Source organism: Myxocyprinus asiaticus, chromosome 32 (assembly GCF_019703515.2).
Source record: "Myxocyprinus asiaticus isolate MX2 ecotype Aquarium Trade chromosome 32, UBuf_Myxa_2, whole genome shotgun sequence".
Classification (NCBI taxonomy): Eukaryota; Metazoa; Chordata; class Actinopteri; order Cypriniformes; family Catostomidae; genus Myxocyprinus; species Myxocyprinus asiaticus.
Genome location: NC_059375.1, coordinates 28,409,562 through 28,434,186, shown reverse-complemented (window position 1 = coordinate 28,434,186; position 24,625 = coordinate 28,409,562). Strand labels below are relative to the sequence as shown.

At 36.8% G+C, this 24,625-nt stretch overlaps 1 protein-coding gene across 1 annotated transcript; it reads left to right on the top strand.

The window, feature by feature from the left end:
* Nucleotides 1-7,452: 7,452 nt before the first annotated feature.
* On the top strand, nucleotides 7,453-24,180 carry LOC127423341 (26S proteasome non-ATPase regulatory subunit 11B-like). Its single transcript, XM_051667551.1, has 13 exons — nucleotides 7,453-7,571; nucleotides 10,635-10,736; nucleotides 10,825-11,021; nucleotides 16,551-16,608; nucleotides 16,697-16,891; nucleotides 16,973-17,117; nucleotides 17,416-17,476; nucleotides 17,595-17,657; nucleotides 17,741-17,866; nucleotides 18,146-18,181; nucleotides 22,726-22,777; nucleotides 23,093-23,235; nucleotides 23,454-24,180. Exons 1-12 carry the CDS (start codon nucleotides 7,481-7,483, stop codon nucleotides 23,233-23,235), a joined length of 1,269 nt encoding a protein of 422 aa, XP_051523511.1. The 5' UTR covers nucleotides 7,453-7,480; the 3' UTR covers nucleotides 23,454-24,180.
* The last annotated feature ends 445 nt before the right edge of the window (nucleotides 24,181-24,625 follow it).

Sequence of the window (24,625 nt, the reverse complement as noted above, 5' to 3'; positions counted from 1 at the left end):
TACATGGTGTTTATAAAGTAACTTAATCCAACCAATAAATGTACTCCCAAACCCATACATTTCCAAAATCTTAAAAAGATAATCCCATTCTACCATATCAAACGCCTTTTCAGCGTCAAGTGAGATGGCAGAGACCGGAGTCTGATCATTCGCTACTGACCACATGATATTGATGAGACGCCTGATGTTATCAGAAGAGCTACGGCCCCGAATAAACCCCACCTGATCTATATGTATAAGAGATGTCATAACTTTACTTAATCGGTTAGCCAAAATTTTTGACAATATTTTTACATCTAGTTGGATCAGGGAGATTGGACGGTAACTTTTACACTCACTTGGATCTTTGTCCTTTTTTAGAATCAGACTGATCCGGGCTTGTGTCATGGTTGGAGGAAGCTTTCCATTCTTTAATGATTCAGTATAAACGTCTAACAAAAGTGGAGCCAGTTCTGTAGCATAGGATCTAAAAAATTCAGCAGCAAAACCATCTGGCCCCGGAGCCTTGCCAGTAGGTAGGGACTTAATTACCTCGTCAAGCTCCCCCAAGGTTATCTCAGAATCAAGAGAGTTTTTTTGCTCAGTCGTCAGTTTAGGGAGTTCTAATGGTTCCACAAAGTTTCTAATATCTTCATCAGTAGACGAAGACGTGGAACTATAAAGATCAAGATATAATTCTTTAAAGGCATTATTAATATCAATGGCTGAAGTAAAAATTTCACAACCAGCAGATTTCACTGAGGGAATGATAGAAAGAGACTCTCTCTGCTTTATATATCTAGCCAAAAGCTTCCCTGCTTTGTCACCCGACTCAAAGTATGACTGTCTTGCCCTGAATAACCAAAACTCCACTTTCTGCGATAAAATGGTATTATATCTTTATTTCAATCGGGTCAGTTCTCTGAGGCCATCAGATTACATACGGCGCTTCAGCTCTGCCTCTGCACTTTTAATATTCTCTTCCAACTGCACAAGTTCTTGTGCTTTGGATTTTTTGATGAATGAGGCATACTGTATGATCCGACCCCTAAGAACCGCCTTAAGTGCCTCCCAAGCCACGCCCACAGAGGATACCGAGGACCAGTTGGTCTCCATATAAACATTGATTTCAGTCTTTAACATTTGTTAGAAATCAGGATTTTGCAAAAGGGACACATTAAGGCGCCAACTATATGATTTCTTTTTCTCTATATGTGGCATCACTTCTAAACTCACCAGGGCGTGATCTGAGACTAAAATGTTTCCAATTGAGCAATCAACAACAGATGGATTGAGGGATTTGGATATCAAAAAAACAAAAACAAAAACAAAAAACAAAACAAATCTATTCTAGAGTAAATCTTCTGGACTGTTAAAAAAAATTTATAGTCCCTACCAGATGGGTTCAAAAGTCTCCAAATATCTGTAAGACCAAGATATTTACACATCCTGTGAAGCGTCAGTGTTGCTCTAGGGGGCTTACACACTTTTGCTTCACTATAATATAAGGACTGAATCCATCAAAAGATTAAAGTCTCCTCCCAATAGTATATCATGAGGGGTGCCAGCAGCTTGCAACATCCCTTCAAGATCTATAAAAAAGCCCTGATCATCAGCGTTAGGTGCGTAAATATTAGCCAAAATCAACCTTTGCCCCTGAATTTCAACTAACACAATGATGACTCATCCTAATTTATCTTTAATCTGTTTGAGACATTTGAATTGTAGATGTTAATTTACCAATATAATGACTCCCTTGCTCTTACTTGAGCCAGCACTAAAAAAAACATGTCCACCTCATATCTTCCCAAATTTTTCAGCTTCCTGCGGGGAGAGATGTGTTTCTTGAAGCAACACTATATCATATTTCTTACATTTAAGAAAAGTAATAACTTCCTTCTTTTTATGGGGTGCCCCAACCCATTTACATTCCATGCGGAGAGAGATAGTACACTCATATTAACAACTGACATACTGATATAATAGAAAAAATAAATTGTGTGTGAAAAACAAGATTATACAGACCACATTCCCCATTAGTGAAACAATCAAACCCCGAACTTCCCCCCCGAACAAAATAAACAGAAAAAAGAAAAACGTGCGCATTAACCCCGCGCACGACAGCGCCAACCGGCATCAATCCCTCTAAACTCAAAAGGTCCATGAACGCCCACGAGCCCCCACGACAACTTTGCCATCGGAATGTGAGGCAAAATTTGTGAGGCAAATTTGTGAGGCAAAATTACATAACAGAAAATTCTTTGTAAAATAAACCCAGCAAATAGGAAGAATGAACACAAAGAATGTGTAGATTCATTCACAGAACTGTCTCAAAGGTGTGATCTTCCACAAAACAAATTCCAGCTGATATAGAACCGTTCAGATTCCTCAGACAGACATAATGAATGTTCAGTGAGCCGGCTGTTATGAGTTCAGCAGATGACGTAATCATTCCAATGTCTCGTAAAAAAAAAACTCAACAAAACAAACTACAGCCAGCAGGAGGAATAAGCACGAAGAACGAACAGATTAATCCACAGCTGTTCCAAAGGAGTGTTATTCAATAGAACAAGCTCCAGCCGCTAGGCGGAACCAATACAAAAAGAAACAAAACCGGCATCCTGGATCCCCGGATGGTCAAGTCAATTCACTCGGAGGCCGCATAAACGTATAAACCATGACTTACAAAATCCGTCAGCTTTATAAAAGACATCCTTTGTGTGAGTATGTAGATATATTGCAGTCATCCGTAGTGTCCACTCTCAATCTGTCCAGGAACTTCAATGCAAAAGTAATCTTTCATCAATGCAAAAGTTTCTTTAAGGAAAAGCGTTATTCACAAAACAAGCTCCAGCCGCTAGGCGGAGCCAATGCAAAAAACCCAAAATGTCGCCCAGCTTCCTCAAGAGTAAGTACAGCGAGTCAGGCCCACTCACATGAGAAACATCCAATGGTTTACTCAGACATTGATTCTATAAAGATATTGCCTGATTTGGACATGTAAATACTTTGCGACCGACCTTCGTTTCTATTCTCAGTTTGGCAGGAAACATTAGAGCAAACGAGATCTTTTTCTGATGTAAGAGTTTCTTGCATTCCTTGAACCGATTGCGTTTCTCTCTTGTCGAACTCGCAAAGTCCGGGAACAAGAAACTATTATGGTTCTTCCAAGAAAGCTTCCCTTTGCTCCTCGCCTGGTGCAACACAAGATCTTTATCGGATGATCTCAGAAATCTGGCCAGAATCGATCGGGGCCTGTCTCCCTCAGCAGATCTGTGAGTAGGGACTCTGTGAGCTTGCTCGATTTCCAGCTTGTGGCCTGTTATGTCGAGCAGACTCGGGAAAAACTCGTCTAGGAATTTCACCATATCTCTGCCCTCCTCATGCTCAGGAATTCCAACAGTTCGAACGTTATTCCTGCGGCTTCTATTCTCAAGATCTTCAAGCTTTTCAAGGAGATGTTCCAAATCAACTTTGGTCGCGGGTGGATTAGCGGTTAATTCCCTCTCCGAAGATTCCAGAAAATCGATTCGTTTTTCAACATCAGTCACTCTTGTACCTAACTCTAATTTTATTTCCATTGCCGTAATCGATTGACGTATTACAGCGAGATCCTCCAAGTCAGCAAGAATCTTCGCCAACATCACCGACATGTTGGACAACTGACGCTGGATCTCCTCTCCCACCGTGCCATCCAAATCGAGTCCCCGGTCTGTAGGCCTGTCGGGGCTTTCATCCTGAACACGTAAGTGAATTTTAATGTCTCCAGAGCCCGAGGATTTTGACTTCTTTGCCATGTTTTGCAACAAAGGACAAATGTGTAACTGGGTGTTTCAAATTTCACCAGATTATAACATGAGAATAATCGAAAATTCAGCAAAGTGCGCAGAGCTCGTCGCTCACACGTCTGTTCCTTGCATGGCATCACGTGACCCTCCCGAACCGTCCCTGGTTTAAGCGATATACAACAATGTCTAAACTTCTTTCTTGAAAACACCTTTATGTGTGAAACAGGCTGCATTGTACAATGTTCTTGAATGTGCAATGTACTTTACTGGTGAGAAAGAAAACTGCGAAATTTTGAGCAAAAACTAAGCTTAAAGGGAGTTAAGAATTCAATCTGTAGTCCTAAAAGAATCTTCCTCTGCCCAAACTTGAATAATGGTCCAGCTGTCAAAGCTTTAAAACCACAGTTATATTATTAACTGTATACAATTATTTGAGAAATTCAAAAGAAGGCAATCTGTATATAAAATCTTAAAATATGTTTAGGGTCAAAAGGAGGCAATGGATTTAACCTTTGAACAGAAAAGATAGGCCTATGTTGGAGTCACTCTGAGTGCTTCATGAACTTGGAGAATAACTCTTCCCTGAGTGCTTCATGGACTTGGAGAATACAGTGCATCTGGAAAGTATTCACAGCGCTTCACTTTTTCCATATTTTGTTATGTTACAGCCTTATTCCAAAATGGATTAAATTTATTATTTTCCTCAAAATTCTACAAACAATACCCCATAATGACAACGTGAAAGAAGTTTGTTTGAAATCTTTGCAAATTTATAAAAAAAAAAATAAATAACTAAAAAATAAAAATAAAAATCACATGTACATAAGTATTCATAGCCTTTGCTCAATACTTTGTTGAAGCACCTTTGGCACCAATTACAGCCTCAAGTCTTTTTGAGTATGATGCTACAAGCTTGGCACACCTATTTTTGGGCAGTTTCTCCCATTCTTATTTGCAGGACCTCTCAAGCTCCATCAGGTTGGATGTGGAGCGTCAGTGCACAGCCATTGTCAAATCTCTCCAGAGATGTTCATTTGGGATCAAGTCTGGGCTCTGGCTGGGCCACTCAAGGACATTCACAGAGTTGTCCCGTAGCCACTCCTTTGTTATCTTGGCTGTGTGCTTAGGGTCGTTGTCCTGTTGGAAGATGAACCTTTGCCCCAGTCTGAGGTCCAGAGTGCTCTGGAGTAGGTTTTCATCAAGGATGTCTCTGTACATTGCTGCATTCATCTTTACTAGTCTCCCAGTTCCTGCCGCTGAAAAACATCCCCACAGCATGATGCTGCCACCACCATGTTTCACTGTAGTGATGGTATTGGCCAGGTGATGAGCAGTGCCTGGTTTCCTCCAGACATGACGCTTGCCATTCAGGCCAAAGAGTTTAGTCTTTGTTTCATCATACCAGAAAATTTTGTTTCTCATGATCTGAGAGTCCTTCAGGTGCCTTTTGGCAAACTCCAGGCGGGCTGTCATGTGCCTTTTACTGAGAAGTGTCTTCCGTCTGGCCACTCTACCATACAGGCCTGATTGGTGAAGTGCTGAAGAGATGGTTGTTCTTCTGGAAGGTTCTTCTCTCTCCACAGAGAAACACTGGAGCTCTGTCAGAGTGACCATCGGGTTCTTGGTCACCTCCTTGACTATAGCCCTTCTCCCTCGATCGCTCAGTTTGGCCAGGCGGCCAGCTCTAGGAAGAGTCCTGGTGGTTCCAAACTTCTTCCATTTATGGATGATGGAGGCCACTGTGCTCATTGGGACCTTCAATGCTGCAGAAATTTTTCTGTAACCTTCCCCAGATCAGTGCCTCGATACAATCCTGTCTCTGAGGTCTACAGACAATTCCTTGGACTTCATGGCTTGGTTTGTGCTCTGACATGCACTGTTAACTGTGGGACCTTATATAGACAGGTGTGTGCCTTTCCAAATCATGTCCAATCAACTGAATTTACCACAGGTGGACTCCAATCAAGTTGTAGAAACATCTCAAGGATGATCAGTGGAAACAGGATGCGCCTGAGCTCAATTTTGAGTGTCATGGCAAAGGCTGTGAATACTTATGTACATGTGATTTTTTTTTTTTTTTTTTTAAATAAATTTGCAAAGATTTCAAACAAACTTCTTTCAAGTTGTCATTATGGGGTATTGTTTGTAGAATTTTGAGGAAAATAATGACTTTAATCCATTTTGGAATAAGGCTGTAACATTACAAAATGTGGAAAAAGTGAAGCGCTGTAAATACTTTCCGGATGCACTGTAACATTGGATAATATACAATAATTTACACACTATTTATACAGCCATTTTACTGAAATTTGATTGGCTGCTGGCAACCATGTTTTTTTATTTGTCTGAGTCATATTGTAGAATATGTTAGCATTTGGCCCCTACAAGAAGCATACCAATTTTCAACTTCATTGATAATACAGTTGCGGAGTTATGAGCATTTTTTTTTGTAGCTCCCCCTATAGGCTTTTTTCCCTGTAATTTTGCATGCAGACTCAAAATGTGCTGTTGTATAAGTGTATCACGTTTCGTAACATTTGGCCTTTTCGTTTGGTAGATATTGGTCAATACGTACAAAATGGATGACACCTGACCAATTCATTGGCTAATATCTTCACAATGCTTTAATGAATCAAAATTCCTTTGAAAACTTTTTATCAGGAGGGATCATAGTAGACACATATCAATTTTTGTGAAAATCGGATGTACGGCCTAGGAGGAGTTAGAAAAAGTTGCTTTTTTAGACAATTTGAATAGTGAAAATTTTTTATAAAATGCAATAAAACGAAGATATACCATTTGTAGGTCTTGGTAGAAGGAATTAGACGAAAAAAATATTTTGAGATTATTCAACTCGGTTGTGGAGTTATTGGCAAAAACGTAAATGTCCTTGTTATAGCACTACCTTGTGGCCGATTTTCATAAAACTTGGTACACAGTCTCATTCTCATACTGTCTACAAATATCTCAAGTTTCGTAATGGTCGGCCATTTAGATTTGATGTTATTAGCTGCTGAAATTTTATTTGCTGCTGGTGGCCATGTTTTTTTATTTGTCCGACTGATATTGTAGGATTTGTTAGCCTTTGGCTCCTACAAGATGCATACCAATTTTCAACTTCATTGATCATACGGTTGCGCAGTTATGAGCCCTTCGGGCTTGAACCCCTAATTAGGTAGAATGTCTAAGATGCTCTTTTCCATACAATGAAAGTCGATGGGGATTTAGGGCTGTCAAACTCCAAAAAAAATAAAAAAATAAAAAAAAAAAAGAGAGAGAAAAATCACACCATAATAGTACTCAATAAAACTCATGCACTTTATTCCATGTCTGCTGAAGCCATAAAATAGCTTTGTGTGCAGAACAGACTGAAATTTATGTCATTTGGGTTTGGAACAATATGAGAGTGAGTAAATTATGAGAGATTTATAACTTTTGGGTAAACTATCAATTTAAATTCTGGAATTAAGACCACTTTCCTGACTAAGATTAAAAAATACATTAAAAAAAAAAAAAAAATATATATATATATATATATATATATATATATATATATATATATATATATATATATATATATATATATATATATATATATTGCTGAAAAAGACTACAAAACCCATGCTGCCACAACACACACGCACGTACGTGCTTACGCCTTTCCTGTAGAATTCGCAAGTGCTTGTGGGCAGTGAGATGTTTGAATAGGGAAGATGGCAGCCGCGGCAGTAGTGGAGTTTCAGAGAGCTCAGTCTCTCATCGGCACAGACAGAAACGCATCTATTGACATTTTACATTCAATAGGTAAACCTCTCCTCAACGCCTTTTATAAAGCTTTACTTTTTACTCTGTATATCTGCTTTGACTGGGTTTTGCATTTTTTTTTTTTTTTTTAGAGGCTGGGAAGCCATGAGCCGGTGCTGACTCACGGCACTGTGTGTGCGCGCGTCTCAAAATTGTGTGAGCCGCATTTTACATTTATCCTAGACAGCATTTTTAGACGTCAAACTCGCGTCCAAACGTTCGAATCGAATAAGACAGCATTTTTCAATGTCATAAGCATGCTTGAAAATTCAAATCGAACGTCTGAACGCGCCTTTGATGTCCAAAATGCTGTATAGGTAGGCAGCTCTCTAGGTATTGTGACACATCCAGTGTGTGGACAGTTAGCCTGCTATTTTAGCCTCTTATCCAGGCCAAGGCCTACTTTAACACATATGCAACGGCGTTATTTCAGTTGAATTTCCATTATAAGTTCGCCTATGCTATTTCATTTGGAAAATTGATTAATTTTAGTTTTATGTTTTATAACCACCCTAAAACAAGCTTTGACATTCCTGCTTTGGCCGGCGTGACATTGGCTGAGATTTTAATTTTAAATTTTTTGGTTCAGAAATCATAAATATCTTATTTAAACCTGTAAGATTACTACTTTCTAATCAGAGCATGCAATCTTAAATTTAAGTAGTTTGATAGGAGAGAACAGTGAGATGTTTCGCTTAGATCTGTCATGTCATCCGGACTGTGACTTTTTATGACAGCTTGTGTGGACTAGCTGTTTCTGGACTTCATGACCTGTTGAATTCCTTTAATGAAATCAACCTCATTAGCCTCTAAAAAGTTGTATTTCTTTATTTTTGATCCATAAGAAAGATGCTGGCAGGTTGTTTAATAGTTTCAAATTTGACAATTCAGACATGGGGATCTGGTTGCAGTGTTACTTGATACCTAAGTCATGTCTTAAATGTATGTTTTTTTTTAAGTAGCTAAGAAAAAGTATGTCTAGCCTTGACAAGTATAAATATTTTTTTGTAAATGATTGGATTTCGTTTGCCATTTTTTAAAGGAAGAGTTGCTTGCAAATGTTTTAAAAGAGGTACCATTACATTAGTTTAGGTATTAATGACTCATTGTGTTTGGCATTTGTTATTCTGTTGGTGAGTCAAGAAACAGGTTTATATACACTGGTGGCCAACAGCTTGGAATAATGTACAGATTTAGTTGTTTCGGAAGGAAATTGGTACTTTAATTCACCAAAGTGGCATTCAACTGATCACAAAGTATAGTCAGGACATTAATGATGTAAAAAACAGCACCATCACTATTTGAAAAAAGTAATTTTTGATCAAATCTAGACAGGCCCCATTTCCAGCAGCCATCACTCCAACACCTTATCCTTGAGTAATCATGCTAAATTGCTCATTTGGCACTAGAAAATCACTTGCCATTTTATCAAACACAGCTGAAAGCTCTTTGTTTCGTTAAATGAAGCTTAACATTGTCTGTGTTTGTTTTTGAGTTGCCACAGTATGCAATAGACTGTCTTCAGGTCAATATTAGGTAAAAAATGACAAAGAAACAGCTTTCTCTAGAAACTCATCAGTCAATCACTGTTTTGAGGAATGAAGGCTATACAATGTACAAGATTTCATACAAAGGTGTACACTACAGTCTTCAAAGACAAAGGACAACTGGCTCTAACATGGTCAGAAAGAGATGTGGAAGGCCAGATGTGCAACTAAACAAGAGGATAAGTACATCAGCAGTCTCTAGTCTAGAATTGTCACCTGAGTATCTGGACAAACTGACAGCTAGAATGCCAAGGATCTGCAAAGCTCTCATTGCTGCACATGGATGATTTTTTGATGAGAACTCTGAAGTAGTTTAAGAAGTTCTGAAATTGTTTTCAAATTGTAATAGTAATTTTTCACGTTATTAATGTCCTGACTATACATTGTGATCAGTTGAATGCCACTTTGGTGAATAAAAGTACCAATTTCTTTACATAAGAGCAACATCTGTACATTATTCTAAACCTTTGGTCGTCAGGTCCTAATTATGTGATTTTTGTTGTAAAACATTTTTTTCCACATCATTAATTTACATCAGAGTGTTTAACATTGGCTTTCTTATAAAACCTTTAGGTCAACTTTTATAAATCCATGTATGAGGGTTCGCTATTAAACGGTGTTGGTATTACAGGGCTTTTCCTGAGTCAAAAATAGATGGTCTTCGATGGTGGCTGACGTACACAGTCATCCACACGCGTGAAATTGGTTTCTTACATAATTGCAAATAATTTATATGTTGCATATTATGTTTACACTGGATATACATGTAGGCTAATCTTTGATTATCTAAACATTTGGAACATTTTGAATTTGACATTAAAGCCCTTTATTCTACTTTACAACACTGATCTTAAGATTTATATTGAAACCCTATCAAATATATAAATACGGAACCATTGGCTTGTAAAAACTGAAAAACTTTTAAAGCTTTTCAAATTCATGTAATATGTTTTTCTGCATATTATCATTGTTGTAAATCCAAATAAAAACATGGAAAAGGTAATTTAATATGAAATTTCTGTTAAAGTTTACCGTGATAAAGTTTAGTAAGGGTGATGTGTTGTTTAAAAAGCCTCGTAATGTATGTTAGTTCATGGCACAGACTAGTGTTGCATCTGTTTTCCTCGTCAGTGGTGGTTAGAATGTCGTGGTTGTCCAGCCATTTGAGAAGTTTGATCTTCTCATAGCGCTTTGAAGTAAAAACTTTTCTGTAGAATTAAAATAGGTAAATGCAAGTTTTGTGGTCTTCGCCGCGATATCAAGTAAGGCCTTATTGAGTTGCCCAAGTGATCCTGTCTCTGGAGCTAAACCAGGCATCAACTCACCATGCAGATGCACACTTCTGATGAGAAGCATATCTAGTGCTTACAAAGCACAGAATGTGAGATGCATATATAATTACATTTTCTTAGGTGTCCTGAACTTTGATTGGATGGCCGTTGAAAAATATTCAGTGCAGGAAAAACTCTAGTCGTAGTTACTGCCTAACGCAGTGTTCTCATTTTGCCTTTTTCAGTGAGACGAGATGTTCAGGAAGATGATGAAGAGGCGGTTCGTGTTAAGGAGCAGAGCATCCTGGAGCTGGGCTCTCTCCTGGCTAAAACGGGACAAGCTGCAGGTGGGAATCGGCATTCTGGGAGGAAGCTCTGTCATTTTATTTAAATGTTTTATCTTGTTTTGACATTATTGTTCTTATGTTATTTAAGAGCTTGGAGGCCTGCTGAAGTTCGTGAGGCCTTTCCTGATCTCCATAAGCAAGGCAAAGGCTGCACGGTTGGTGCGCTCACTCCTGGATCTGTTCCTGGACATGGAGGCAGCCACAGGCCAGGAGGTCGAGCTGTGTTTGGAATGCATCGAGTGGGCTAAAGCTGAGAAGAGAACCTTCCTCAGGCAGGCCCTAGAGGTAACCATGCAGAAACATGGCTGAGCATCAGCCTTGAACTGTTCTTACTAGGGTGTTGTTGATACAATCAAATATCGATATATTGTGATACTTTTTCTCATGATATTGTATCGATACTTTAGATTCATGTATCGATATTAATATTAAACTATTTGTGTATTCATACCATGTAAACACACAACAAGTTGGCACACTGTTACTTCCAAATCAATTTAATGAGCTCACCAAGAACTACATACTCTTCATCAGACATCAGTATATAATAGAAATATACCCAAATGTATTGAAATTGTAACTGATTCTTAATCGAATCAAATTATGATATTGTGATGTATCGCAGTATATCAAATCGTAACGTGTATTGCAATATGTGTCGTGAGGTGCCAGGCAATACCCAGTCCTAGTCCCTACAATCAGATCTACGACATGGTCCAGTGCTTTTTATAAAATGGTAAGTTCCAGCTCTAAAATCAGATTGGAAGAGCCACGTTCGAAGCTCGTTGTTGGAAAATGGCCGATATACACAAACCTCGACTAAATGTTACTGATGCTGCTAGTCAACACTTTAATTACTAGTAATCAATATTTTCCCCCATTCCTTTTTTTTTTTTTTTTTTACACTTACGTTTGGCTTTATATTTTTACAAAGGCTGCGCTTAAATTACTGTCATGTTAGTGTTACATTTTAAATATAAATAATTAGACAATTATTAAAAAAAGAGGATATCTGGGGCACCTCAGGCTGTGCGTGCTTCTTCCCTCTCTCACTCGCCGCACGTGCAGAAAATGTCCTCTCACAAGATGAGCAAAGCTATTGAAATCACTTCGGTGGTGGTTTTGGGAAGCGGATTTCTGAAACATTGGCTTGCAAGTCACTATGGATGTTTTCACATTTGAGTCTTCTTTAAATCTGTGAATGCTTGCAAGTTATTTTCCCGTGCAGGATAATCGCCTCATGTGAGTCAGGTCCCGTCTTTCACTGGACCATGTTGACGTTAATTTTGCTCATCAAAAATGTATGCTCCAAGTAGTCTAGAAAATAACTATTTTAGGCTAGATATGCAAATTATTTTTACCCTGATGATCAAAAAGGCTATTTTCAACTATGTGCCAACTGCTTAACTGCTTAAACTATCTTTTATTCTGTGTGCACGTCATGTTTAGAACAATACATTAGGTGTTTTGTACATTTCTCACTGGCCTACTTTTTTTCAATCCTTGCTATATTTTTTTACATTGTAACTCTTATTGGATACTCTTCTTAACCGAACAGCTGTCATATTAGATCACAGGCTAATGCACGTTGTGAAATATGCTCAACTTTCAGCAAATTTTTTTCCTCGTATATTTGGCATACCTGTGAATTATTTTCAACAATGTCCTGACTCTTTTAATATGTTAAATTACTTTTACTTGATTTCAGTTTAGAACAGGCTATTAGGGTTGCCCTACTGGTCCTGCACTATTCAATCAATTGTTTTTAATAAATATGCCTCTATATGATAATGTTGATTAAGTGAATGCATGTCACGTTCTATATTTAATGTACAATGATCATAATGCAAGGTGAGCACGTTGCAGATAAATGCCCCTTTTCAGCGGAATTTAGTGTCGAAGTTGGCTGTTGGAATAGATTAAGTATTTTAAATGGGTTGCATAAACACAATGTTTTTTGACTGTTTTCTGAGGGTTTCTTACTTTTTAGACTAGTCGACTCCAAAATTAACTTTTAAATGTCAGTGAAATTAGTCGTTCTGCACATTCCTAGTCACTGCACACTAATTGAATTCTATAAACATAAACAATAGGGTTGGGAACTGAGAACCGGTTCTTTACAAAATACCGGAATCGGATGAACTTCGTGACTTTCGGTTCCATTAACGGTTCCCTTGCGTGAATTTTCCGCCAATGCGGCTGGAACACCGTACTGAAAGACTCTGATGGTGTTTCCAGCATCGCATTTCTGCAGCAGCGCTGCCCTCTACTGGGTCAAAAGCATAAAAAACACAAAACAAATTGCTCTTATGAGCCAGTTCTGTTGAATCTACAGTGCGAAACAGACAGTGCTTCCCATATGGTCTGATACCCGAAAGAACGATTTAGATGAGCCGGTTATTTTGAATCTACATCCCGAAACATATAGCACTTCCAGAACAGTCAGATTCCGTAAGGATGACTCATATGAGAGGATTCTTTTGAATCTAAAGCACGAAACATACAGCGCTTCCGGTCTAGTCTGGTATAGTATTAATCTTACACTGATGTGCAAGTTATGAATGTCCAACTCAAAATTAAATAAGAACTGTTGAAGTCTTACAAGCTTGAAGTACAACATTAGACAACAGAACACAGTCTAAATTGTCTCGAACTGTTACTGTTATGTCATGTGACTTTAGACTTGTGAGACTTTAATCAAGCAGTGCAGATACTGACTGGTTGTTCATATAACAATGTTTAATTAAAGATACACAAGTTTTGTAATACAAGGAATTTTATATAATTATTGGATTGGATATATGTCTCTAAAAAGTCAGCAAACACACCTTTTACAAGAAATGCATTAAATGTATTTCTGATTTGTTATATCTGCTCTGTAGAAATCTTAAAGTATCTCATCATTTGGCAACAGACTGTAGAGGACTGTAAATCCAATAAGAATTGCATTTCTCATTTTCAAATAAGTCTTCCTCAAAAGAACTACTGGAATCGTTACTGGAACCGTTAAGGAAACGGAATCGTTAAGAGGAATCTGAATCGGAACCAGAATCGTTCAATACCTAACGATTCCCATCCCTAATAAACAGTTCATAGTTCTGCTAATAAACGTAATTATTTAGCAGAATTGTTTGAGATTGAACTTTGGTGTCTTTTATTATACTGCTGTTGCTGCTGTTTAGTGCTGCACGATTAATCGTTAAAAGATCGCGATCTCGATTCAGCACCCACGCAATCTAATTTCTGAATGACAGCGATTCTGCAATGTATATTAACGTTCCATGCCTTTGTAAGGCGGTCAAATTTAAATGAGAAATTCACTTGAAGATGCATTTTTTAAATGCTTTTAAAATGTATATGGCATCTACAAAACACAGTGCTCCTGCATGAGATGCTGAATAAACTAAAATGCAACAGCCAAAGACGTTTGTCCAGCAAAGTGGTTTACAAACTGCAGAGTGCAGCCATGATTAGCTAAGAGTGTGACAGAATCTCTGCTCAGTTCAATATTTTAATAGCCACTGACCGATGCTAAAAGAAATACCGGAATTACCCAGATCTGACTAAATTTGCTACCCATGAGCTGTTTAATTACAGCCGGCTGCTTTCCAACGCTCACATGCGTGTCTGACCGTGCACTTGTGTCTCGTAATGAATGCAGGGATCCTGCATGAGACTGCCCTGTTCTTAATCAAATACCCCTCTTTAGGCAATATTAATGTAAACACAGCTGCTAATGAACTACGAGAGTGTAAACAGATGGCATTAAATCTGTGCTGTCTTGATGAGATATTAAATCAAACACAGCTGTTAATGTATAAGCAGACTGGACAAATTCTTCAAAGTGTTAGATCTGTGTGATGTCTAAATGTATATAAGCTGCATGCTGTCTGTTATAGGCATATAGGCATTCTTACTGCATCAAATCAGTATTAATGTAGATCTAATAATCACACAGTAAAGACTGTCAAATATTTAAGTAGTTTCATTTTGCATTAAATTACTTTTTAATGTTTTTGTATTATAATTTTTTAAATGTTTAATTACTGTTGCTGAAAAGCTTGAAGCACTGTTTACCCTGTTCTCTATTTAATTACTGGCTCTTGAATAATTCCTTTAAAAGCTTGAAGTAATTTTTACAAGAGACACTGAAGGCCGCATTGTTTTAATTTAAATTGTTAATATATACACTACCATTCAAAAGTTTAGGGTCACTTACTCATTCTTTCTTTCTTTATTTTTTTCACATTTTAGAATAATAGTAAAGTCATCACAACTATGGAATAATAGAAATGGAAATATTGGAATTATGTTGTGACTAAATAAATCCAAAATATGTTATATTTTAGCATCTTCAAAGTGGCCACACTTTGCCTAGAATTTGCAGACATGTACTCTTGGCGTTTTCTCAACCAACTTCTTGAGCTATCACCCTGGAATGCTTTTTAAACTGTATTGAAGGAGTTCCCATCTATGTTGGGCACTTATTGGCTGCTTTTCTTTATTATTTGGTCCAAGTCATCCATTTCAAAAACTTTTAAAAAAATTTTTAAAAATTTTAGTTTTGTAATTAAATAAATGTATATGTTGGCACAATTATATTTTTTTCTACAAAACTAATTTCAAACATTTAAGCACACGCCTTCAGATCAAAAAATTTTTAAGATCATGAGAAACATTTCAGTCAAGTGTTTCAAAACTTTTGACCGGTTGTGTGTGTATGTGTGTATGTGTGTGTATATATATATATATATATATATATATATATATATATATATATATATATATATATATATTTATTTATTTAAAAATAGTAAAATAACAGTGTTTTATTGCATATTTGCCTACCAGTGCAAAACTAAGTTGACATAAAACTGTTAATGAAGCTTTTTTCTGCTTGTTTTGCTTTTTAATTAGCATGTGAGAAACAGGCTAAATCATTTCATTTATTTTTTATGCACTTTTTTAACAGAATTATTTATTTTGCAATAATAACAAGGTGTTGTTTAGTGTGTAATGTATTCGTTGCGCCCTCTTGTGGACTTAGGTCATTTAAAATGTATATATTTGATTTACAACTTTATTGCATTTTTGCATAGATTGAAGTAGAGAACATTTTGTCAGAACCTCTAGTGCATTACATGTTACTTTGTTTAGTACCTTTATGTCCATGTTTTGTAAATCACATAAGCATTTTTTTTCTTCAGAATCGTGAGAGAATCGTGATCTTTATTCTAAGCAAAAAAAATTCGGGATTCTCAGTTTATCCAGAATCGTGCAGCTCTACTGCTGTTTGATAAAAGCAATAAGCCAGTTGAAAAGTTCTGGGCAGTATGACAATATTTACTGTGCAGCAGTAAAAATTTGTCAACCAGTAGAGATTCCACATTATAACAGCAAACGGAAAGCTATAGCCTACTCTGCAAACTGTCACAGACAGATGCTTCCAGTGTAGACATTTGTGCTGATTTTAAAGGGAACAGTTTAGTTTTAATGTGAATTTCCTGCTAAAATAACTATTGTGATTTATATGGTTCTCATGATATCAAATGATGCATATTATAATACAAGTTTTGGTCATACCACCCTCCGTACACTAAAGTGTTAGTGATTTTATGCCAGCTTTGCATCATGCCAAATAACAGATCTTAAATGTGGTAAAATCACTAAGTATTAAGTGTTGCTTAATTTGACCTTTAACCATCTGCGGAGGGTTTATTTCCTTTACTTGTCTCTATAGAATAGTGTAGAATTATTTCTCTAGCAGTTTATAACAATATAATAATATATCATTTTTCTTTCTTTTTTTTTCAGGCTCGACTTATTTCACTCTATTTTGACACCAAGAGATACCAGGAATCCCTACAGCTGGGTAGGTAGATTGTAGAAATCAAATGTATATATCTGACCTATTGTTTGTCTTGGATTTAAAGATTATAAGCTTTATTCTGTCTCCTCAGGCACCCAGTTGCTGCAAGAGTTAAAGAAAATGGATGATAAAGCTCTGCTGGTTGAGGTTCAGCTGTTGGAGAGTAAAACCTACCATGCCCTAAGCAACCTTCCCAAAGCCAGGGCTGCCCTCACCTCAGCCAGGACTACAGCCAATGCCATTTACTGTCCCCCAAAGCTCCAGGCAGCACTTGATATGCAGTCAGGCAAGTATTTTTTATTGATTTTCAAGTTCTTTTATTAGGTTGGAAGTATGCATCTTATTGGTATGTATGTTTTCCATCCAGGTATTATACATGCGGCTGAAGAAAAAGACTGGAAAACAGCCTATTCTTACTTCTACGAGGCTTTTGAGGGCTACAACTCCATCGACAGCCCCAAGGCTGTCACTGCACTCAAATACATGCTTCTGTGCAAGATCATGCTCAGCTTGTAAGTAAGATAATCGCTTGTAGTTTATCCCTGTTTGTGTTCGGGAGGCCACAGGATAATTCAACACCTATTGTAAATAGTGATGCCAAGCTCTATTATGTAACATAGCCTTACTGAGTTATGCTTGGGCTCTCATATCTTTTCAGTAAAATGCATCTCCATAATGCAAAGCCCACGCTTATTGACTCAGCGTAGCTTATAATACAAAAATAAAGAAATGGAAAGTGTTGATCTGTTAGTGTTTCAATTATGTTTTTACTCCTACTTACTGATGTCTTGCTATAATTTTGTCTTCCAGGCCAGAGGAGGTACAGTCCTTGATCAGTGGCAAACTGGCTCTACGATATGCAGGGAGACAGGTAAGAAGTCTAACGAAAATTCCCCTCTCTTTTAAAACTCTGAATATGTAATGTATTTACATTTAGTGTATTTTTGTCTAAGTGCTGTGCCTTCATTAAGTACTGTTTCCTCCATCAGACAGATGCACTGAGATGTATAGCACAAGCTAGCAAGAACAGATCATTAGCAGATTTTGAAAAGGTGAGATTTTTACTGACGTCAATTGATGATACATAGACGTTCCTTCATGCTCAACTTTGTTCTTGCTCTTTTCACATGTGAAGGCTCTGACAGAGTACACAAAAGAACTGAGGGACGACCCCATCATCAGTACACACTTGGCCAAACTTTATGACAATTTGCTGGAACAGAACCTTATCCGGGTCATTGAGCCTTTCTCCAGAGTACAGGTAGTGTGTGCGTGCGTGTGTGTGCGTGCGCGCGCGCGCGTTTTTTCAAACACTTTATCCACACTGGTGTTGCAGTATTGCCCCAAATGTTTTAAATGGACCCATTCTCTTGTGTTGTCTTATTCTCATCATAATAGGAGTGCTGCAGTATGCAGCTCAACACATTTAGCCATTTATGATCACACTAGAAGAAGTCCAGATATCTCTTGACAAATGAGACCTATAAAACGTAATTGTTGAACCAATTTCTTACGTGTCTCTTCATCTTTTTTCTCCAAGATTACACACATAGCGGGTCTCATCAAACTGTCAAAGGTATGAGCTGTTCTCATTTGTTGATAATGTCAGTTAAATAAATGGTAACACTTTATAATAACTATATGGTATAATGTATTTGTAAAGCATTAGTTTATAGTTAATTGATCAGTTATAACTTATTGTTCCTACATTATTAATACATTAATAAGCTACATACAAATAGTATTTTGTGTAATTTGTGTATATTCACTGTAACAAGTGATATATTAATGTTCAATAATGTATATACAAGCAGTTCGATAATGTTTTTTCATTCTTCATAAGCAACAAGGGATGCTCCAATCGATCGGTCATCGATCGGTATCGGCTGATATTCACGTCCTATGACAGTAATTTGGCCGATCAGATAAAACGATCGCTCATGTCGCAAAAGACGCACGGTTCCTTTAAGGATTGAGCAGCACTGTTATGGCGTCACAGAGTGGAGGGAATACTGGCATAGTATTGTAAGACAACAAACTTGATTCAGCAGATGCAGAATAGGGCTGCAACTAACGAATATTTTGATAATCGATTAATCTAACGATTATTACAACGATTATTCATCAGCTTTTAACCGATTATTCAGCTTGTGCCCTGACTTAAAAGGTTGTATTAAACGTGCTTGCTAACAATAAAGAGGACAAAATCATTTTTTTTAAATACCTCTAAATGACATTAACTGAATTAAAGGAACAAAATAATACTTTTTATGAAGTTTAATTCAGTAAAGAAATACACAGCAAAAAATCCTTTTTGTCTGATTTTCCATTTAAAATAGTCTAAAAATCTTTAAAACAAGATACATTTACTTGAGAAGCAACATATAAAATATTTAGACTTGCTTTAATGTATCTTTAAATATAAGTGTATTTGGTATATAAGTGTATTTTTTTCACTTGGTTATACTTATATTCAAGATCTATTCTCTAAGAGCAAGTCTAAATATCTTAGCATATAAGATGCTTCTCAGGTTAATGCATCTTTTATTTTTGTTAAAGCATTTTTAGATATTTAATATTATATTCAGCATTCTCAGATAATTTTTTTCTTCTACTGTATAGCTGCTAAAGAAAATGTATGTTGTTTTAAAGGAGTTTTGAATATTTATATAGGAAAACAAGCCAAAACAAATCAAAATCGTATTTTGTTGCAGTGTATAATGGGGCAAAGACTACCTCTCTCATCTTTCTGTTCACTTCAGTCCATCTTTAACTCAAAAATACAAACTCTCTCTTATTAATAAAGCTGCGTATTGCCAGATTTCTTCACGATAAGAATTGCACATTGACTTATTTTTAGTCGCAAGTCATCACGTTATTATCTAGCTGCATTAAGCGTGCACGCTCGAGAGACGAGCATCCCCGCGACAGAGGGTGCATCAGCCGGGTGCAGTTTCAATCTCTCCCCCTCAGATCTGGACTCTTTGCGCAACTCATAGAAGAGGTGCTCACCGCACAGAGAAATACCAGTTTCGGAGTTTGAAGTTATTTACGTGATCTGCTAATGTATTATTTTAACTTTAATAAAGCTATAACACATTAAATATAACTGCATTAAAGATGTAACACGGAGGTGTTTCCTTTAAAGAGCTCCGGCTCCGCTTATTCCACAACGAGAGTGCTTCTGTATTTACTTATTTTGTATAATTCCCTCATACTTTGCGATCAACATCACCTGAAGCTGTTTGGAAAATTTAGAGTGCATCCCTCAGTCACGCACGATATGCAGTGCTTCTCTCGTTTGTCATCATTAGAGTTTAATGTGATCTCATGTTACGTTAAATGAGATCAAAGCACTGTTCGACAATGAAATTTTTTGTCGACAATTTTTTTGTCGACATTGTCGGTAACGTTGACTAATCGTTTCAGCCCTAATGCAGAATGATGCAATAGGAGAGGCATGGTGAATATGAAAAGCTTGTGTACTGTACTGTTAAAGTGGTGTTTCCCACGTGACAAGCAAAGGGAAATTCATACATGTTTATTACATATCTCTTTATTAAATGGCATTAACAATAGTAGCACCTGTAGAGTCCAGAAACATGCACTCATCTCTTGCCCTCATGAGAGAGCGAGTGTTCCGCTCGTTAAAGTTCAAGCAGCGACAATTGAAAAACTAACTATTAATACAATCATCCAACTAAATGAAAAGGCAGGGAAAGAATTTATAAATATAATAACTCTTTATACAATATTAAGATACCATAATTTAATGAAAAAATGAGAAATAAAATAAGGAATAATTATATGAAACAATGACAATGAATCAATAACCATAAATGTCACATTTAGTTTAATTGCACCTATGGGTTATCAGTGTCTTCAGTTTGAGACTAAGCTTTATTTTTTATCTGTCTTAATATAGAGAATATTTTGTTAGCAAAAGTGTATGGTCAGAGATCCTTATAAAAGGTGAAATGATCGGTGTCAGGATTGGTATCAGCCGATCAGGTGACAAAGTTCGGTGATCTTATCGGCTGTAAAAATCCTGATCGTAGCATCCCTATAAGCAACTTGTTAATCATACCTTACTGATGTATTTTAGTTATTGCAAACCAGTGGTTAAAAAGTGCCTATTTGAACATTTGAGGAGTACATACAATGATTTAGGTATACATTTATGCTATTGTGTGTTTATTACTGTTTTAGCAACACTTACTATTAAAGCAGTTATTGCTTAATTAAGGTCATAATGCAACTGTAATAAACACATTAAGCATAAATGTATATCCTCTTAATTACATATACACCGATGAGCCAAAAACATTATGACCACTCACAGGTGAAGCGTTGATCATCTCCTAACAATGTCAAGGTCTGGGTAGATTAGATGATAAGTGAACAATCAGTTCTCGTAGTCATTGTTTTGAATGCAGGAGAAATGGGCAGGAGAAAAGATCTGAGCGACTTTGACAAAGGCCAGATGACTGGGTCAGAGCATCTCTGAAACGGCAAGGCTTGTGGGGTGCTCCCAGTCAGCAGTGGTGAGTACCTACTGACAATGGTCCGAGACTGGACAAACCACAAACCCGTGAAACGGTGTTGGGCACCCAAGGCTCATCGATGTGCGAGGGCAACGAAGGCTATCACGTCTGGTCCAAACCGACAGAAGGTCTACTGTGGCACAAGTCTCTTATTTTAATGATGGTTATGGGAGGAATATGTCACAACACACAGTGCATCGCACCCTGCTGCATATGGGGCTGTGTAGCCGCAGACCGGTCAGAGTGCCAATGATAAAACCTGTCTACCGTCAAAAGCACCTACAATGGGCACACGAGCAACGGAACTGGACCCTAGAGCAGTGGAAGGTCACCTGGTCCAATGATTCCCATTATCTTTTACATTATGTGGATGGCCATGTACGTGTGCGTCATTAACTTGGGGAAGTGATGTCACCAGGATGCACTGGGGGAAGATGACAAGGAGGGAGTTTGATGCTCTGGGCAATGTTTTGCTGGGAAACCCTGGGTCCGGCCATTCATGTGGACGTTAATTTGACAAGTGACATCTACCTTTACATCGTTGCAGACCAGGTACACCCCTTCATAGCAATGGTATTCCCTGATGGCAGTGGCCTCTTTCAGCAGGATATTGCACCCTGCCTCACTGCACACATTGTTCAGGAATGGTTTAAGTAACATAATGAAGAGTTCGAGGTGTTGCCCTGGCCTCCAAATTCCCCAGATCTCAGTCCTATTGAGCATCTGTGGGATGTGCTGGACCAAAAGGTCCGATCCACGGTGGCTCCAACTCGCAACTTACTGGACTTGAAGAATATGCTGCTAATGTCTTGGTGCTAGATACCACATGACACCTTCAGGGGTCTTTTAGAGTCCATTCCTCGGCTGGTAGGTGCTGTTTTGGTGGCACGCAGAGGACCAACAGCATAATAGGCAGGTGGTCATAATGTTTTGGATCAACAGTGTATGCTTAATTAGCGTTATTACTGTTTACTAACACTTATTGAAGCAATTATTGCTTAATAAAGGTCATAATACAACTGTAATAAACACATTAATTACGCGTATATGTATATCCAATTAATTACATAAATAAATGCATATATTTTTTTAACAACCATGAATTTTTGCCTTAATGTTCTCAACACTTATCACTGGTTTGCATCCACTAAAATACATCAGTTAGGTGTGATTAACAAGTTGTTAACTAAGAATTAAAAACATTATCAAACTGTTTAATAAACTTGTTAAACAATAATTGTTTGATAGAGTGCGTATAAATGAATAAAATACTATTTATATGTAGCTTATTAATGTAGGATCAATAATGTATAAATGATCAATTAACTATAAGCGAATGCTTTACAAATACTTTATACCATATAGTTATAATAAAGTGTTCCCAAATTAATTAAAGCTATAATAAATGTCAAGCTTATGAAATCACATTGCCAAAGAAATGCAGCTCGCAGTGTGACCACTAAACTAAAAATATAAGTGATGAAATGTTATAAGTTGAATGTTATACATTTTTGAAACTGTCAATGGAGTACACTAGAAATAAAAAGCTCTGTCTGGCATTTATTGTTGTCCACAGGATGATATTGAGAGGAAACTTTCACAAATGATCCTGGACAAAAAGTTTCATGGTAAGTCTAATTTTGAATTATATTAAAATAAAAAAATATTAGTTTCATCTTTTTATTGATGAGTATTACAGCAGTAACTGTGACACCATGGAATTTACCTCATTCTTTAATATTAAAGATGTTTGAAATAGATTTTGTATTTTTAAGATTTCTAATTTTAAAACAAATAGCGAAAAGACCAAGAAAAAATCTAAGTAAATCTCTCTTCCCAATAATTTTAAATTTTTCTCCACTGTGTAACTTAATAATATAATGAAAGAGGTTAAATCTGCTCAGAAATATGGTGTTCATTTGTCTGATTTATTTCTTTTGTAGGTATCCTTGACCAAGGTGAAGGAGTGCTCATCATATTTGTGGAGCCCCCTGTGGACAAGACTTATGAGGAAGCCCTAGAAACCATACAGAACATGAGTAAAGTTGTGGATTCGTTGTACAACAAGGCGAAGAAATTGACATAGGTTAGACACTGTTAATCTTGCAATGATGTAATGCACACAAAGACAATTATTTTACTATTATTTTAAGTCTACATTAATTTAAAAGTGTGCCCTTTAAGCATCCTAAGCCCACGTCTGTTTCTGAATCTGAGTTAAATGTTTGTCAACGATAATTCATTCTGTCTGTGGCTTTCATAAAAATGTTTCTAATGTGTGTTTACTGTCTTTTTCTTCCACAGAATAAATGTCAAAAGCTGTTGCTGTGGGAAATGGTCGAATGTGTGTGAGTTTGCCCGTGTGTATGTATGTATGGCCAACATGTGGAACTTTTTTCTCACAGCAAAAAAGGGACAACATTGAACAAGACTCACTTGTTCCCCACTTGAGAGTTTTTAACGTTTCTTTTCTTTCAAATGGACAATATCATCTTTATGATCTTCTGAATTTTTTTTCCTCTGTATCTGTCAACGGCCAACACAGGCCATCAGGGAATGTTGTACAACTACAATAAAATCCTAAAATGTCATATAGAAATGTATAGCTCTTCTACATTTAAAGTTTTTAAATTACAGCAACTTTGTGATACAGACTCTTGGGTTTCAGTTATCTGCGGTTGATAGTTTGTTTGCAGTAGAACATATCTTTTATTCCCCTTTTCTGATTTTATGGATGCAAGGTCTATCTGATTGCTGTTGATGAGAGAGATTCAATGGTTCTTGGCAGTAATGGAGTTTGGTAGGATTTGTGAGAGGCTTTATAATAAGCACATTTGCCAATCATAACATAAAACGATTTTGTAAGTTAATTTGATCACAAGTATTGTTTGCCGTTTACTTTTGCAGTACACTGTCTTTACAGTTTTGTATATACAGTTTACTGTTTTCCAAGTAGGGTGGTTATAATAAAAGGCCCTAATCCCACAAAGCTTTTAGTCCTCTTTGTAAAAATACATCTTTTCACAAAACACATTTTTGTCAGCACTGAAGTTTATGCTTTGTTTTTTTTTTCATTATTTTTCTGATGCTTCTTAGATCCGTATCTCATTGAAAACTCAATTTCTAGTTCGCCAGCAATATATCATATATGTTCAATACCCTCAACATTGTAGTTTTTTTTTATTTATTTTCTTTAGTTAATTTAAAATTCAATGTTTTGTGCATTTGTTTTTTACTTAATCTCATTGCTTTCCCGAACATGTATACATTCAGTTATCCTTTGCAGAGTTAATTTATATCCTTTCATTTATTCTGTTTAGTGTGCAATTATAAGTATAAAAAAAAAAAATTAGGTAGGTAAATGGTGTTCCCCCAATGTTGATTTGAGAACTTTCTGCATGTGTTTGTGATTGATTTGTAGTGGCAGTCTAGCATTGAACATCAAGAATTTAGTGGGACATTAAATTCTTCGAAAA